Source organism: Macaca nemestrina, chromosome 12 (assembly GCF_043159975.1).
Source record: "Macaca nemestrina isolate mMacNem1 chromosome 12, mMacNem.hap1, whole genome shotgun sequence".
NCBI classification, from domain to species: Eukaryota; Metazoa; Chordata; class Mammalia; order Primates; family Cercopithecidae; genus Macaca; species Macaca nemestrina.
The window spans coordinates 116,695,019-116,710,575 of NC_092136.1; the positions used below are offsets into that span (position 1 = coordinate 116,695,019).

The following is a 15,557-nucleotide window of genomic DNA, read 5'->3' on the forward strand; positions in this document are numbered from 1 at the left end:
CACCCTCTTATCAGCAAACTTTGGAAACAACAGCATCAAGGGAAAAAAAAGTTACTACAATTTTCCTTCTATTGGCCAAGCTGTAGAAGGAGCTGGCCCACCTGCCAACACCCCTGTTTGCCATGGTTTTCTTTCCACATAGGACCAGCTGCTTTCTGAATAGCTGCTCTCATACAGAGCTACTGGGGGTAGGATGAGCGTCCTACCCAGCAACTGTCAGGTTCTTAAAAAATGGTCTCATTTCATTCTTAACTATCTTGCCCCTTTAAGCTAAAATCAGTTAACAGACTGTAGAGTAATTAGTGTTATGTGAACTTGCCAAAGAGTAAGCCATTAGTGTTTTAGTAACCATTTGATAAAGACACCCAAAGTTCCCCCAAAAGCCCATGAAAACCATTTTATTTCAACTTCCCTCAAAGGAAAAAACATATAGAAGAACACCTGTATTTCTGGGAAAATACATGCTGGATTCTGGTGAAACCCCCTCCCCGGATAATCAGAAAATCAACTCCCACAAGGGGGCATGCATGGAGCTGAGGACCAGGGCTAATGGAACTGAGGCCAAAACAACAGTACAGCATGCCTGATGGTCACTGCCATTCTCTGTGAATTAGGCATCTCTTAATAAGGTTCTGTAAACAATGGATATTTGCATCTGTCCCTGGCCCGAATCCCATATTCTCTTTTTCAATATCTTTGTTGGTACAAGGGGGTGGAGGAAGCACACAGCAAACAGTACAAGAGGTATTCATTCTCCTGGATAGGAAGAGTCCATGCCAGAGGTCCATGGCCAGACTAGCTAGGATCACTGTCATCCCACATCTCCAATTCCTTTTCAGTAAACAGTTCTTGGCAGGTAGGAGCAGGCTTTGTGCCTTGTGAATACTATCAGAGTTGCAATATGAAGGCAGGGGACAAGGAAGGAGGAGGGAGGAAAGAAAAAGTTCTTATGGTTATTGCTGTCACTTAGGGGACTTCCAATGGTGCTTACAGAAATGACATTTTCTGGGTAGTCTTCTGTTACTTCCATGTGGGGTGGAACATGCCATCTGGCTTGAGCAAAGAGACCACACAAATGTTGAAGCTGCACTGTGCCACCTCCTTGGGCAGAGGTGACCTTTCGCTGGTTGCAGGGGGAGCCTGCCCAAGGACTTCTGCAAGCACTGCCAGATGTCACATTACCTCTGCACAGCTTCCTGATCTGGCTCCCCATCTGAGCTCTCCTCGTCCACAGGGGTAACTGCTGGCACTGCCTGAAGAGAGACAGGAAGGAAAAGCTCAAGGTGGCAGCTTATTCTGTAATGCCTCTTATTCTAATAACTGGGCTTGGGGCAGGACTTTCTGTTAACTTTCTTATTTACAGAACTTTTCTAGGACCCCTGGGTTATATAGGATTCTCATATACCTATTTTCCCATTTTTACCTTGCTTAGTTAATACTAATTAGAATTTCTTCCTCTTATTTATCTTCATTCATTCATTAATTAATCTAACAAATGCTTACTATTACAGGATAAAATGTGAATTTACAGATATAGACTTTGCCCTCATTTTACAGTCTAGTAGAGGATAGAGACAAGTAAACAATTACAAAATAACATGATCAAGTCTTCTAATGGGGGTGCTTGGGAATTAAGGAGGGCATCCTGGAGGAGGTGGTACCTAGCAGGAACCTGAAGGATGCACAGGAGCTGGTCAGGCAAAGAGGGACAGGATTACAGACTTCTAGGCTGAAGAAAAGAGAAGTCCTGTAGGTGTTTGAGGACCCAAAAATACAGAAGATTGTTTACCTGAAATGTCTAGGACTTGACCTGTTTTTCATATTAATGTGATTTCCAGAGTTTAAATGTCTTAACTCCAGGAAAGCATAGTGAAATTATTGAAATTACATTTTAGTCCATAAGATACAATTGTGTACTTTGAATTCAATGCTTTAAAATAGTTGTTACTCGCCAAAACATGTGAGTGAAATGAGAACCAAGATGCATGTATCACTGTGACTTTCCCATCTGCATCCTTGCTAGCTACCCATAGCCTGGGTGCCCACATAATCACCATGCCTCAGCCACTAGAACAAAAATCACACTTCAATTATTATAAAAGAGCATTTTACAAAATGGATAATTACAAAACAAAACAAAACCCTCCTGGAATAATTTTGTTTGAAAGCTCGCAGGGTTCCTGGATCCCTTACCACAGTTCTACAAGGGTGGAGTGAACAGGGTGAGACAGGAAGTGGCTGTAGATGAGGCAGGAGAGGAACGCTGTGGCCAGTGATAAATGGCCTTGAATAACACACTAAAGTTTGAGGAAGAACAGTGGTGAATCACTAAAGGATTTTAAGCAGGGGCATGGTGTTATAAAGATTTATATTTGCAAGAGCTAGTTTCCTCTAGCCGTGGTGTGAAAAGGGCTGGTGGCAGGGATCAGGGGACACGACTGGAAGCAAGGAAGTCAGTTAGGATGCCATGGTGTTCATCTATGCAATGGATGACAGTGACTTTAGTTAAGGAAAGGAAAGTGGAGAAGTAAGATCTTTCATTCACAGGCACTGGATAACTGACTTGATATGGGGAATAAGAGAGGGAAGAGTTAAAGATAAAATTCACATCCCTAGCTTGTGTAACCCAGAAACTGACAGTGCCATTCACTGTCACCCAAGGGGAGGAACAGGTTTCACAGAGTCATGGTAAGTTCATTTGGGACATGTTGAATTACAGGTGTGAATACTTGTGGAATAACCAACTAAATCTATCCCGTAGGCAGTCATGTATACATATGCATAGAACTCAGAAGAGCATTCTGGGCTGCAGAATCAGACGGTAACTGAAATTACGGGTGTGGACAAACTCATCCAGAGGGAGTACATAAAAGGACATGGGAACAGGGCCTAGGATAAAACTCTGGGTTTTGCCAACTTCAAGGAACAAGCAGAAAGGAAATGTGAAAAGGAGAGGCGGGGGAAAACAGAGAATGTGGTGCCACAGACACCAAGAACAGAAAATATTTCAAAGAAAAAAAGAAGTCAACAGTGATTAATACAGTTGGGACATCCAAAAAGATAAAAGGTTAAAAATGTCCACTGGATTTATCAATAAGAACTTGTTAGTGACCTTGGCAAAAAGTTACAGTAGACATAGTAAGTCACCCCACCTCCTATAAAGCTGACCATGATCCTTCCAAACCTGTCTTGCCCATCTCTGAATGCCTCTGCCACCTCATTTTCCATGTTATTACTGTGGTACTTAATCACATATGATCTGCTACTATTATTCAAATACTTCACATGTGTTGATCTTGTCCATGATGCCAAGGGCTGTGATACTAATTCCTTCATTCATGAAAGTGTGGTCCACGGACCCATGCCCACAAACCGTTTTGTTACTAATTCATGATAAGGTAAGTACAGAAATCAACAAAAGGCTTTCAGAAACTTTTAGCAATTTAAAAAAATAAATAAAGAGATACTTCTAGCAATTTAACAGAGTAATTTTGTCTGTTGAACTCGATAAAAAATTTAGCCTTGTATTTTATATGTGTTTACATTTTCATTTTTCTAATGATTCCCTTTTACTGTATTTTACAAGGGATTAACCCATGATGGAATAAAGGAGGGAAAAGGGTCCTCAAAGCAGCACTGCCCTTAAAACATCTCCAAGGGTGACGGATATAGTTATTACCCAATCTTATGGTACTATGAGATGGAGGTGAATAAACGAATGAATGAATGACCTCTAACAGGAAAATAACCAGAAATAAACAGAACCCAGGGGAGAAAAAAAATCTCTGAATGTGACTATCATATGAAGGAGATGTGACTAAGATAACTGACTAGGCTAGAGCTGTGGGAGCAAATCATTAAGTGATCCAGGTTATGCCAAAAATGTGAGGTGTGTTTATCAATGGAGAAAGTGTTAGTGAAAAGGCAATTTTAGAAGCCAGTCTAGAAACCAATTAATTTAAGGGCACTTTGGCCTTCTGGCAGGGAAAGGTTGCTGGGAGAAGGCTCTGAGTTAGGCTGCTACCTGCCCCAAGCTGGCAGGAGTGCAGCTGGACTTAACCAGGTACCTGTGAGCGCCCATTGAGGAAAAAGCTCTCCAGGAGCAAAGTTCAATGTAGAAATAACTTGGCTAAGTAAGTAAGTTCTCCAAAAACAAAGTGTGGAAAAGTCTACTGGCCTGAAGAAAATGGGCTGGAGTATCCTAAGTTTGGAGAAAGAGGAAATTCAGACACGTAGGTTGGCCCTGGGTTCCCAACCCTAGGCTCACAACCTTTTTATCAAAACCCTCTGCGACAGTGAATTGGGCTGTGTGCTGCTACTCACTGGTGTCATGGTGACAAGCGGAGAGGGTCCCCGTGGGCGCTTCAGCAGCTGCTGGGCATGCAGTTGGATGTTGGCTCCTCCATCTGATGCCCTCCGGCCAAGGGGGCCCATTCCATTCAACAGTTGTAGCGTGGGCGGCTGTAGGAGAGACTGCTCCTGCCAGGAACAGAGTGGGGAGGGCGGACCATGAGATGAGGGGAAGGAGGAGAGAAAGGGGCAAGCCACTCATCTATGCAAATTAAGGGAGTCATGGGTCATGATGGAGACTAAAAGATGCTTCCCTCTCACCTGAGCTGCTTTGCAAGAGAAATCATCTTTCTCTATAAGGAAACCCTTCAGTCCTAGGGAAGGTGCCTTATAGCCTTTCAAAGGAAGCTAAAGTTTGTTTTTTCTGGAGCCAGCCCTCTCCTGTGTCTAGGTACCTTGTACTCAAGTTGCCCAGTTGGTTGCAAATTTTGCATAGGCAACAGGTTGTGCATGAAGTTCACATTAGGGGCCACCTGCAGGAATGGAGCCTGTGGGTTGACTCCAGGAAAGCCAGGTAGGAGCTTCTGCAGATCGTCCATAACTTCCGTACTGATAGAAAACAGAATGACAGAGAAGTTTGGTTAACATTCTTACTCAAAAGTGCTTATATCCCAACATTGATGGCACTGCTGTGTTCAGTACAACTTATTGTATTTTATTTATTTTCTTCCTAAATTTATGTTTCTCTTTAAGATCCTAAAGCAAAGCAAAAGCCTAAAGTGTGGAATTTAACTCTCTGCTCCTTTACTATTTGGGACTAGGGACTGCTATTCGTTATTGGCCATTCATGTAAAACCAACAGCTCTGAGCCAAGAGGAAATACTGGCACCAGTCCAGTTCAGGTTTTCAAATCCTGGAGGTGAACACCAAGTTTCTGGAGAACATGGGCCATCCACTAAGATAATGGCTGCCTGAAGTAGCAACTGATTCACCAGGGAAAGAATGCAATCACTCTCGTCAGTGCTGACAGGACAGATAAGTACTAGACGTACAGGGCTATCTTGCTACAACGGTAGGTTTTACAGCATACTTTACAGGAAGACATCTTTCCACTAACAGAGCGACTCAGGGCTCCACCCCTTTAAAGCTGACATAGTCTGTGGAGCCAGAATATTCCCCTATTGCCTGTCTGATCATAGGCTGAGAACAGGAGACACAAAGCAAGCACATCAGCAAGCATGGGAGTCTTTTTTGGAAATTCACTGAGAGAAAAGAGATATTTATAAGAAAACCAGCTTTGCCCTGAGTTGACCTCTCAGGAGAATTCTTGCCACAACCTTCTCTTCCTACTCAGCAAAGAAAATATCCAGAAAAGAGGTAAGGCTATTTTAAAGTTGAGAGTCTTCAACCGTGGAACAAAAATGGGGTGAGCTGGCCTTCAGTCCATATTTTCCAGTGTGCAGGCATCAGGGATAACATGAAAGACTATTTTGGGAAAACACTTTGGGAAACTGTTGTGCTATTGGATTTTGGATCCTTAGTCATTTAAATTTTAATTGTCTACATACATAAATTACAGCATATCATTTGTCCACTTGGCCACTGGATTCGATCTCCTCTGGGGATACAATATAGTAGGAAACGTGCCATGGTAGACACTGAGTGTGAGGTGACAATTCTTTGCCCCGGTGTTAGTGAGGGCTGTTGGCCAGATACTCACCGTGGGTCAGCCACGCCCACTGTGTGCCTCCTCATTGACAAATAGCGCACCAATGCTTCAGGGGAAGGCTCTTCACCCTCATCACTGTCCAAATTCAGTGTCCCATCCGGCTGAGGTAGAGGGAAATACCATCGCATTAGAAATGAGAAGGAAGGGAAGCAAGGAGATGGCAAAGAAAGTGGTTTCAGCTGACAGCTCCCATAGGTTGCTACTTGCCTCCACAATTTGGTTCTCTGGGTTGATGAGCTGCACCTGGGGAACGCTGATGTTCATAGCGGTGCCTGCTTGCTCTGCCTGGAAAGCAGTACATACATAGACACGCACACCTTTAACACTAGAGAGAAATAATGAGTCTTTCCAAGTAGTCTTGATTGCTAAAGTCTATGTTTCCCTGATTACTAAAGTCTTTGGTTCATCTGCCCTTAGAAGTCACAACAAGGAAGCATCCTGTGGAGAGGATAGCATCGCCTCATGATTTGCTGTTTCTTTAAAAAAAACAAAAGGCACAACTATTCTTGCTCATTCCTCCTCTCTGTCAAAAAAAGGTTCAGATCTTTGACTGGCCTCTGACAAAGGAAGAGATGACAAATGGGAGGAGACAGAGGTAAGGAAGAGCAAGAAACTCTCTTGACTTAGGGTTAGTGAGCAACAGCTAACCTTTACCCCCCTGGTGTTACTTGTCCTGAACTAGGTCACTGGAGTTATTGCCCACCTGGATATTGACTGGTGCTTGAAAGGCCAGGGCTCGGGGCATGCTAGGAAGTGCTCCGAGACGCAGGGTTTTATGTCTCTTATGTCGATCACACAGCAGGCTGTAGATTGCACTATAGTGATCATAGGCATCTGATCTTAATGACTACCAAGAGAGAAGGGAAAAGAGTACAAAACCCTGGTGAAATGGCATGTTGATGACCAGAACCCTTTCAGTAATAACATTAGCCAAAGCACCTTCTTTCCTTCTTTCCAAGGCCCAGGGAGGGGCAGAGGAAGAAAAACAGGAGGAAAAAAAAAGGCCCAAGTTCCCAAGAAGGAGAAAAATGGAAAAAGCAGGTTAGAGGAACTGCTACATCCCACTTTGTTCTCCACTCCATCAGAGATACCTGCAATGTCTGCTCTTTGTCCAGTCCCATGTCCTCCATGGCCAAGAGGACATCCTCATTCAGGGGGTCCACCTGTCTTTCTTCCTTTAGTTGTTGGCATTCAGCTATTAACTGTAATATAAAAAGGAGGAAGCTGTCAACCCCCCAATTAACCACATCAATATGGCACAGCATATATAATGACCAAGCTGTTCCATGCCCTCTGGCTTGGGATATTTTTGGCCTCAGACAAAGTCTAAGGAAGACAGCCCTGAGTGATCAGCTGTGAACAGACAACAACTCACTGTTTCCAGAACTCCCTGGAGTACCTGGGATGGCCACAGTGGTTTAAATAAAAGCATGCTACAGAAGCCACTGAATTGAGCATACTAAGACAAGAGGAAGGCGACATCCCCATGGTAGGTAAGCTGCAGAACTGCAGGCTGTACTATCTCAAAAGCCAAAAAGATGATAATTGATGATAATTTGGGGACACATGGTACGGAACCATGATCACTATTCTCCAACAGTTTAACTGGTTTTACATTCCTTCTTGCTTGCTTCACGTGCTGCTTTAGCATTACATAATAGTTTGTTCCCAGTGTCCACCTTTTCAGGTTATGGCCTGATTACAATCACATGCAAAGGAGGCTGCAACAGCTTTCAGAGGAGTCCCCTGCAGCAGTGGTTCCCAGCTCACCCTGTCAAAGTTGGGATCGGCGTCCCCTAGCTTCATCCACTTGTGCTTGCAGATCTGCTCCATGGAGAGGCGCTTATTGGGGTCTAACACCAACATATGGCGGATCAAATGCTCACATTCTGCAATGGACAAATAGCCTGCCTTCAGTTTCTGGTGAGGGGAGGCACCAGGGGAGCAGAGGAACCAGGAGCAAAGCCAGCAGGGAGGCTCTCCAACTCCCTGCTTCTAATTTTGTCTCTCTTGCACTTTGATCCTTACCTATTCCGTTGCTTATGCCACCAGAAGGGGCTAAGCAAAGGCAGAGAGAGGTGGAGAAAAAGAAACTCAAGTGTGGGAGTCTGGTTACTGCCTTCACCAAAAGGCTGACGAGAAAAGGTCTGGGGATAATCCACGGATTTCATTTATTTGTATTATGTATATGGCCCCATTTAATACAAGTAATGAAGAGTAGAATGGCCTCTAAAGAGATTCAGTATCTTACAAGGTTCTCAAAACATTCAGTTCTATCCTCCTAAATGTACCACCATGTGCATACTAATGCTTTTGGCTTAGGTGTGCAATACCCTTCTTCAAAACTTAGGGAACATGAATTTCTGATGGCACGAGGTGTGTAGGGGAGACAGCCACAGGCTACTTCTCTCCTATGCCCTGCGATTCAGCTAGCCTTATTTATCATTTTCTCAATGTTATTTAAACAGTCATAGGTATTTAAAACTGGGCTGTGAGCTACAGATATTCAGATCAATAGAAATTTTTCTCTGGGTGTTCATATTACAGATTATATTGCAGAAAGAACAATGGATTCAAAATCAAGAAACTTATATTCTGATTTCAAAACCACCCTCTATTTCTAAGTTTTCTCATCTATAAAATGTGGGTACTGAGGGTGATGTGAGAGTAACAGTTGTGATGAAGGCAGTGATGATGATACCAAAACAGCAGTATTAATGCATTTTACAATGATCATTTCCTCATTTAATCCACACAGCAATCCGAGGAGGAATGTACTATCATTATTCCCATTTTAGGAATAGCAAAAACTAGGCACAGAGAGGTAAAGCAACTTGTCCAAGATCACATGGCTATTAAGTCAGATTTCAAACCAGACAGCCTGGCTCTTCACCTGGTACTCCTAACCACAATGCTACCCTGCCTCCGTGGTGCAGAGTTGTTGGGGAATCCAAACCCCCCAACATTAATTCAACACTGAACCATTAATTCAACATCTTTATCCAAGACACCATCATCTCTGACTTACACCCTGCAAAAGTCTCCCACCTGGTCTTTCTGCTCCCATTCTTGCTCCATTACAATCTAGTTTCCACAGACAGGCAAAATGAATGTTTCCAAAGCATAAATTTGGGCATATCACCACTTTGCCTATTACTCTCCAATCTCTTCCCATAACCCTCAGAATGAAATCCAAAGTCCTGGGTCTATAAGGCTCCTACTTCTCTCTCTCTCTTTTTTTTTTTTTTTTTTTTTGAGACAGAGTCTCGCTCTGTTACCCAGGCTATGAAGTGCAGTGGAACGATCTCGGCTCACTGCAACCTCTGCCTCCTGGGTTCATGTGATTCTCCTGCCTCAGCCTTCCCAGTAGCTGGGATTACAGGCCTGTACCACCACACCCGGCTCATTTTTGTATCTTTAGTAGAGGCAAAGTTTCACCATGTTGACCAGGCTGGTCTCAAACTCCTGACCTCAAGTGATCCACTTGCCTCAGCCTCCCAAAGTGCTGGGATTACAGGCGTGAGCCACCGCATCTGGTCGCCTACTTCCCTCTCTGACCTGGTTTCCTGCCACTATGCACATTTCTAGTTTTTGCACATGTTTAACACACTGCCATCCAATGGCCTTTACATGTTTTTTTGTGTGTGTGTTTTTTTTTTTTTCCCTTTAGCTGAAATGGCCACTCCTCAGATCTTCATATGGCTGGCTCCTTGTCATTCAGGTAAGAGCTTAAACGTCACTTCCTCAGAAAGTTCTTCTTTAACCACCTACTCTAAGATGGACCTCCAGTCACTCTTTATTACACCACATTAATTTTCTTCACACAAATGATTTCTTTGGGAAACCATCGTTTTTACGTATTTACTTATTGTCTGACTCCTCCACTGCAATGCAAGGCCCATATCTTTCTTTCTGTTGTACCCAGCATCAACTCTCCAGTACCTAAAATGGTTATGATATCTAGCCACTTAGGAGCTGCATAAACATCTACTGAATATATAAATAAATATTTGTTGAGTATTTAATCAAATGAGATTATAATTGTGAAAATTTTTTAAAATAAAATTTTCTATAGGTTTTTAAATTTTCTGCTTCTATTTAATCACAACCATGCTGAAAACAAAACTGGTAAGTGAAAATAACAACAGGAAGACATTATTACAAAAAGTTACTTTTGATATACCAAGCACTGTGCTTACCAACTTTATTATATTTAACCTTCACAACAACCTTAACTTAGAGACTACAATTAGCTCCACTTATAAATGAAGAAGAAACAAGATTTTGAAAGTTAACATATTCAACATGGCAAAGAAATGGCAAAGTTGAGACTTCTAAGCTGCGCTCTTGACTACCCTATTATACATCTCCACATGGATATAAATTGATCTACTTTTCTAGGGTGAATTCAACTCTTCAATTTCTATACCATTTGGCAAACACCATTCTATATTACTGTTTTCAAAAGAATACTACAAGTAACTAAGATAAATTACTCTTAATTTTTAACTTACTCTAACTTTAAAAGCTAATACAACAAAGTTCCTATATCAAAATGATTTCTTACATCAGGCATCAATTTGTTGTTGCTTTACAATTAAAAGTATATTCAAATGCAGTGTACATCTGAAAGACTTCTACATTCCTACAGAATAAAGTAAATGCCATCTACAACATTACGCTTTATTAATAATGTTTCCAGAGTAGTAAGGCTAGAGCCACAACTGTAGCAGCACCTGTGTAGATTATAAATGTCACTGACACACATGTTTATGGTTTGCAGTTACTTAAGAGGACAAAAGTGTTCTTAATTTAGGAAGTTGCTAAAGACCCCTATGTAGGGAGAAGGCTAGTACCAAATCGTTGTTAAGGCCTCTAGATGGCACTCTCCTGTTTTCCTTTGGTCTCCACACACCATTTAGTGCGTAAGATGACCAAAGCTGAATGGTGTTCAGTTAAAGGCTTGCTTTAAAACAGACTTTTTTCCAAGGCAATTTCCTTAAAAGCAAACAACAATAACAACAACAAAACACACACAAAAAAACCAAACCAAAAACACTACCATAATAATTCCTAATTAGAAGATATATCTAGTTCATTTCAGGATCTTGAAACCTCTATTTGGTCATCCTTAACCATTATTTGGCCTCGGATGCCTTGAAAATTCTCCAAAAAAAAAAAAAAAAATCTGCACAAGAATTTATACACAAAACCTTGCATGTAACTTTAGACTACTCAAGGATGTCCTAAGAAGCCTGCATAGATCCCCCACACCCCAGATGTCTACAGGTCCCAGATTAAGAACCAAAACAATTCTTACAGTGTCAAGGGCAAGAGCTTTTTAATCTTGACTATCCTACATAATATCGAACGTGCCAAGGAACAGAAATCTAACATTTTTCATATGTGGCACAGATGGAAAATATGACAAAATGCAGAAAGCTAGAGTATCATCATCAACTCATATTTCCTAAGTGTCATGTAGTTCATGAAATTAAATTCAGATGAGATTTGAAGACAGCATTCTACATAAAATATGGAAACTGGGTGAAAACGAGGGAAACAGATGCTCTCAAACCCAAGAACACAATCACCCACAGGACATTCAATTTACAAGCGCAGAAAGATGGAGCTCTCAAGTCAAACAAAACATCAACTTTTCCAGATGCCAAGAAGTACTCTATTTTATTGTCTAAAAGGGCACTATTGGCCAGGCATGGTGGCTCACGTCTGTAATCCCAGCACTTTGGGAAGCTGAGGTGGGCAGATTGCTTGAGGCCAGGAGTTCGAGACCAGCCTGGCCAACATAGCAAAACCCTGTCTCTACTAAAAATACAAAAATTAGCTGGGTGTGGTGGTGCATGCCTGTAATCCCAGCTACTCGGGAGGCTGAGGCACGAGAATTGCTTGAACCTGGGAGGCAGAGGTTGCAGTAAACTAAGATTGCACCACTGCACTCCAGCTTGGGTAACAGAACAAGATTCTGTCTCAAAAATAAAAAATAAGGCCGGGTGCGGTGGCTCATGCCTGTAATCCCAGCACTTTGGAAGGCCGAGGTGGGCGGATCACGAGGTCAGGATATCGAGACCATCCTGGCTAACACAGTGAAACCCCGTCTCTACTAAAAATACAAAACTTAGCCAGGCGTGGTGGCGGGCGCCTGTAGTCCCAGCTACTCGGGTGGCTGAGGAAGGAGAATGGCGTGAACCTGGGAGACAGAGCTTGCAGTGAGCTGAGATCGCATCACTGCACTCCAGCCTGGGTGACAGAGCGAGACTCCGTCTCTAAAAATAAAAATAATAATAATAAAATAAATAAATAAATAAAAGGGCCCCATTATTTGCTCCCTCCCAAAAGGTAGGGACTCTGAGGCTAAATGAAACTGAACCACTTTGGGCCATGCAAGAATACGCTCCTCTGCTTGTGTGTGCCAGAGAAGCAGCTTCCCTTCAGAGCTGCTTTCATCTGCTCCATGCAAGACGCCAAGCAGTCTCCGCAGTGAGAGTCACTGTGGGCCCATGAAACCTGATCTGCCAACAGAACGTTAACTAGAGGATGTTCAGCACAGGCCCTGCCCTGCTGCGCTGCCAGGCATTTGGATGACTTTGTGGAGAGAGAGCTGCTGTACGGGCAGGGTCCTAAAATGGGAATTAAGTTGACATTGCCAGTGTGAGTCTATATCTGTGAAAGCAACATTGTTTTTTCTTTTTTTTTTTTTTTTTCTGTCCTTGATAATAAACAAATTTCTCTAAGTGATTACAACAAACCAAAACAATTCTTGGGAGATAAGTCTTCTCCATAAGCCCTGTGGATCTGATTGAAAATACTAATGTCGGCCAGGCACGGTGGCTCAGGCCTGTAATCCCAGCACTTTGGGAGGCTGAGGCGGGTGGATCACAAGGTCAGGAGATCGAGACCATCCTGGCTAACACGGTGAAATCCCGTCTTTACTAAAAATACAAAAAATTAGCCGGGCGCAGTGGCGGGCGCCTGTAGTCCCAGCTACTCTGGAGGCTGAGGCAGGAGAATGGCGTGAACCCGGGAGGCGGAGCTTGCAGTGAGTGGACATCACGTCACTGCACTCCAGCCTGGGCGACAGAGCGAGACTCCGTCTCAAAAAAAAAAAAAAAAAAAAAAAAAAAAAAAAAGAAAATATTAATGTCCCTTTGGCATACTGAGACAGCAAAAATGAGAGAAAGATACATAGAAAAGTAAAAAAATAGGGAAGAAGAGAATGAAAGACTAATAGAGCAATTCATTCAACAATATTATTTAATAATTACTAACATTTATTGACCATTTACATGATAGGCAAAGTGCTAAACCCTTTAAGTTAATGTAAGCATCTACTTCACAAACCAACCCAATACTATTATCTCTATTTTATAGAAAAAGGAATTTAAAATCAGAGAAGTTGAGAAATTTGATCAGATAATAAGGGGCCAAAGAGGATACAAATTCTGGTCAGTCTTACTCCTGGGAGCTCTTAACCTATGTGGTACCTAAAATAAACACATTATTGGTATTCTGGGTTATGAAAACAAACCAAAACAATTCTCTCCTCTGACAGATCAAATGCCATGTCATCTCCACAGGTTCCATCATGACAGAATCACCCACAAGCTAGGTCAGTACAAAATGGGCCAGGCAAATTGATGGTCCAAAGACCAAGAACTAGCTGGAAAACAGCTTTAAGGGGAGATGGCAAGTTGGATGGATTGACGAGGCAGGGACATGAGAGCACTAAGCGGAGAGGGTTTTCCTGTTCATAATTTTGCTGGTGAGGATTAAATACACTGTGGTAGAGCACTTATTTCTATAGTCTGGTTGTCAAGGTGATGAAGACTATGATGGAAGGCTTGAAACAGCAGGCTTCCCCAGTCAAGAATCAAAGATAAGAGGAGACAGGTAAAAATTTAGGAAACCAGATCATCAGACTTTTCAGGCTGGTCCTATGAAGGAGAGAAAACCAATTGTCCCTGAAACCCTGCAAGTGACACCAAAAAACAGAACATGGCAAAACAATCCTTTCCAGCTCTGTGGTGAGCAATGGCGTAGAAGAAACTGAGTCATGGATTCTTTCTGACCACATAAAGCTGCTTTGAGCTGCTGGAAACAGAAGACATCTGTGTACTAGAAGGCACAGGAAGGCTTTTTTGCAAGCAAGAAAGTGCATGCTTCTTACAGGTGCTCAGAAGAAGGGGATGATCTAGTTTCTTATGTACTTGGTCCTGTCAATGGTAGGTGTGTTCAAAGGTAATTCCAAAGCACTCAGCCCAAGAGTTCTATATTTTCAATAATTTAAACAAACTTCTTAAAAATGTTTACTTCTCAGTAATGAATTACTTCTGGCACAATTCTGACTTCAAAGAGGGTTCTATTTTTTCTAAATTTCAAAATCTAAAAAGGAAACAAAAATAAATTGGCGATTAAATCTCTGAAACACGTTTCTATGGAAAATGAATTACTTGACAAAAACCTTTTAAAAGTTCAATGACATTAAAGTCTTAAAGTTCTCAGAACAAGGATGCTATGCAATACGCTGCCTCATGCTGTTATCCAGCTCAGTTACCAGCCCTGGGGGAGAAGTGATGCTATTATAGCAAACAGACAAGACCAATGGATGGCCTGCAGTAGCAACCTCAGAATGGAGCCACATGGCTCTGATAAAAGTCTATCCCCGTATTTTAGATGTTCTGGATTTAACAAATGTTTGTCTCACAGCGTCTCTTTAATGCTGCCTGCCTTTTCCTAAAAGAAAAACTGCACACAAAACATGCTGTTTTTCCTCATGAAAAGAAAATAAAGTCTGTTATAATGTCCTGAACTTGTTATAACATGGACAGAACAGTGTGACTATCTTGTAGTGCTATAATCCCTGCAGAAATAATTAAAAAGTAAATCAATAAGAAACCAGGGATGTTTTTTGCCAAGATACCTTCTTTTGATAAGAAGCCAGCCAGAGTGAGGAATCCTCACTCTGCTTGTGGACTAAGCCCTAAGAATGATGTTTTATTAATATGCTCAAGAAACACTGTCAATGTCAACTGCCAGCTGAGGTCAAACCTATTTATTTAACACAGTCACTATTTAAAAATCTAAACAAAGAGACAAATGGTCCTCAAAATAAGACATTTGGGCCTTGCACGGTGGCTCACACCTATAATCTCAGCACTCTGGGAGCCCGAGGCAGGCAGATCACTTGAGACAAGGAAGTCACGATCAGCCTGGCCAACATGGTGAAACCCAGTCTCTACTAAAAATACAAAAATTAGCCAGGCATGGTGGCATGTGCCTGTAATCCCAGCTACTTGGGAGGCTGAGGCAGGAGAATCACTTGAACCTGGGAGGCAGAGGTTGCAGTGAGCCGAGATCGTGCCACTGCACTCCAGCCTGGGTGACATTGCAAGACTCTGTCTCAAAAAAAAAAAAAAAAAAAAATTATGACATTTGTATGTATAAATAACATACACTAAATGTGCTAACCTATAGATACATTTAGAGATTGTATAAACGTTAACTATAATAATACAAAATA

At 42.1% G+C, this 15,557-nt stretch overlaps 1 protein-coding gene across 9 annotated transcripts in view; it reads right to left on the reverse strand.

Moving 5' to 3' along the window:
* LOC105476441 (SIK family kinase 3) overlaps positions 1 to 15,557 on the reverse strand; it is a 258,371-nt gene that overhangs the window by 26,349 nt on the left and 216,465 nt on the right. For 8 of the 9 annotated variants that reach the window (XM_011732408.2, XM_011732407.3, XM_071075987.1 and 5 more), the window contains 8 exons: positions 7,790 to 7,908; positions 7,111 to 7,221; positions 6,723 to 6,866; positions 6,227 to 6,304; positions 6,011 to 6,120; positions 4,746 to 4,899; positions 4,324 to 4,479; positions 1,183 to 1,253 (listed from right to left, as the gene is read on the reverse strand). In XM_011732408.2, the coding sequence (XP_011730710.2) occupies positions 1,183 to 1,253; positions 4,324 to 4,479; positions 4,746 to 4,899; positions 6,011 to 6,120; positions 6,227 to 6,304; positions 6,723 to 6,866; positions 7,111 to 7,221; positions 7,790 to 7,908 (943 nt within the window). The remainder of the gene's footprint in view (positions 1 to 1,182; positions 1,254 to 4,323; positions 4,480 to 4,745; positions 4,900 to 6,010; positions 6,121 to 6,226; positions 6,305 to 6,722; positions 6,867 to 7,110; positions 7,222 to 7,789; positions 7,909 to 15,557) is intronic. The other variant, XM_011732409.3, reaches the window with a different exon arrangement.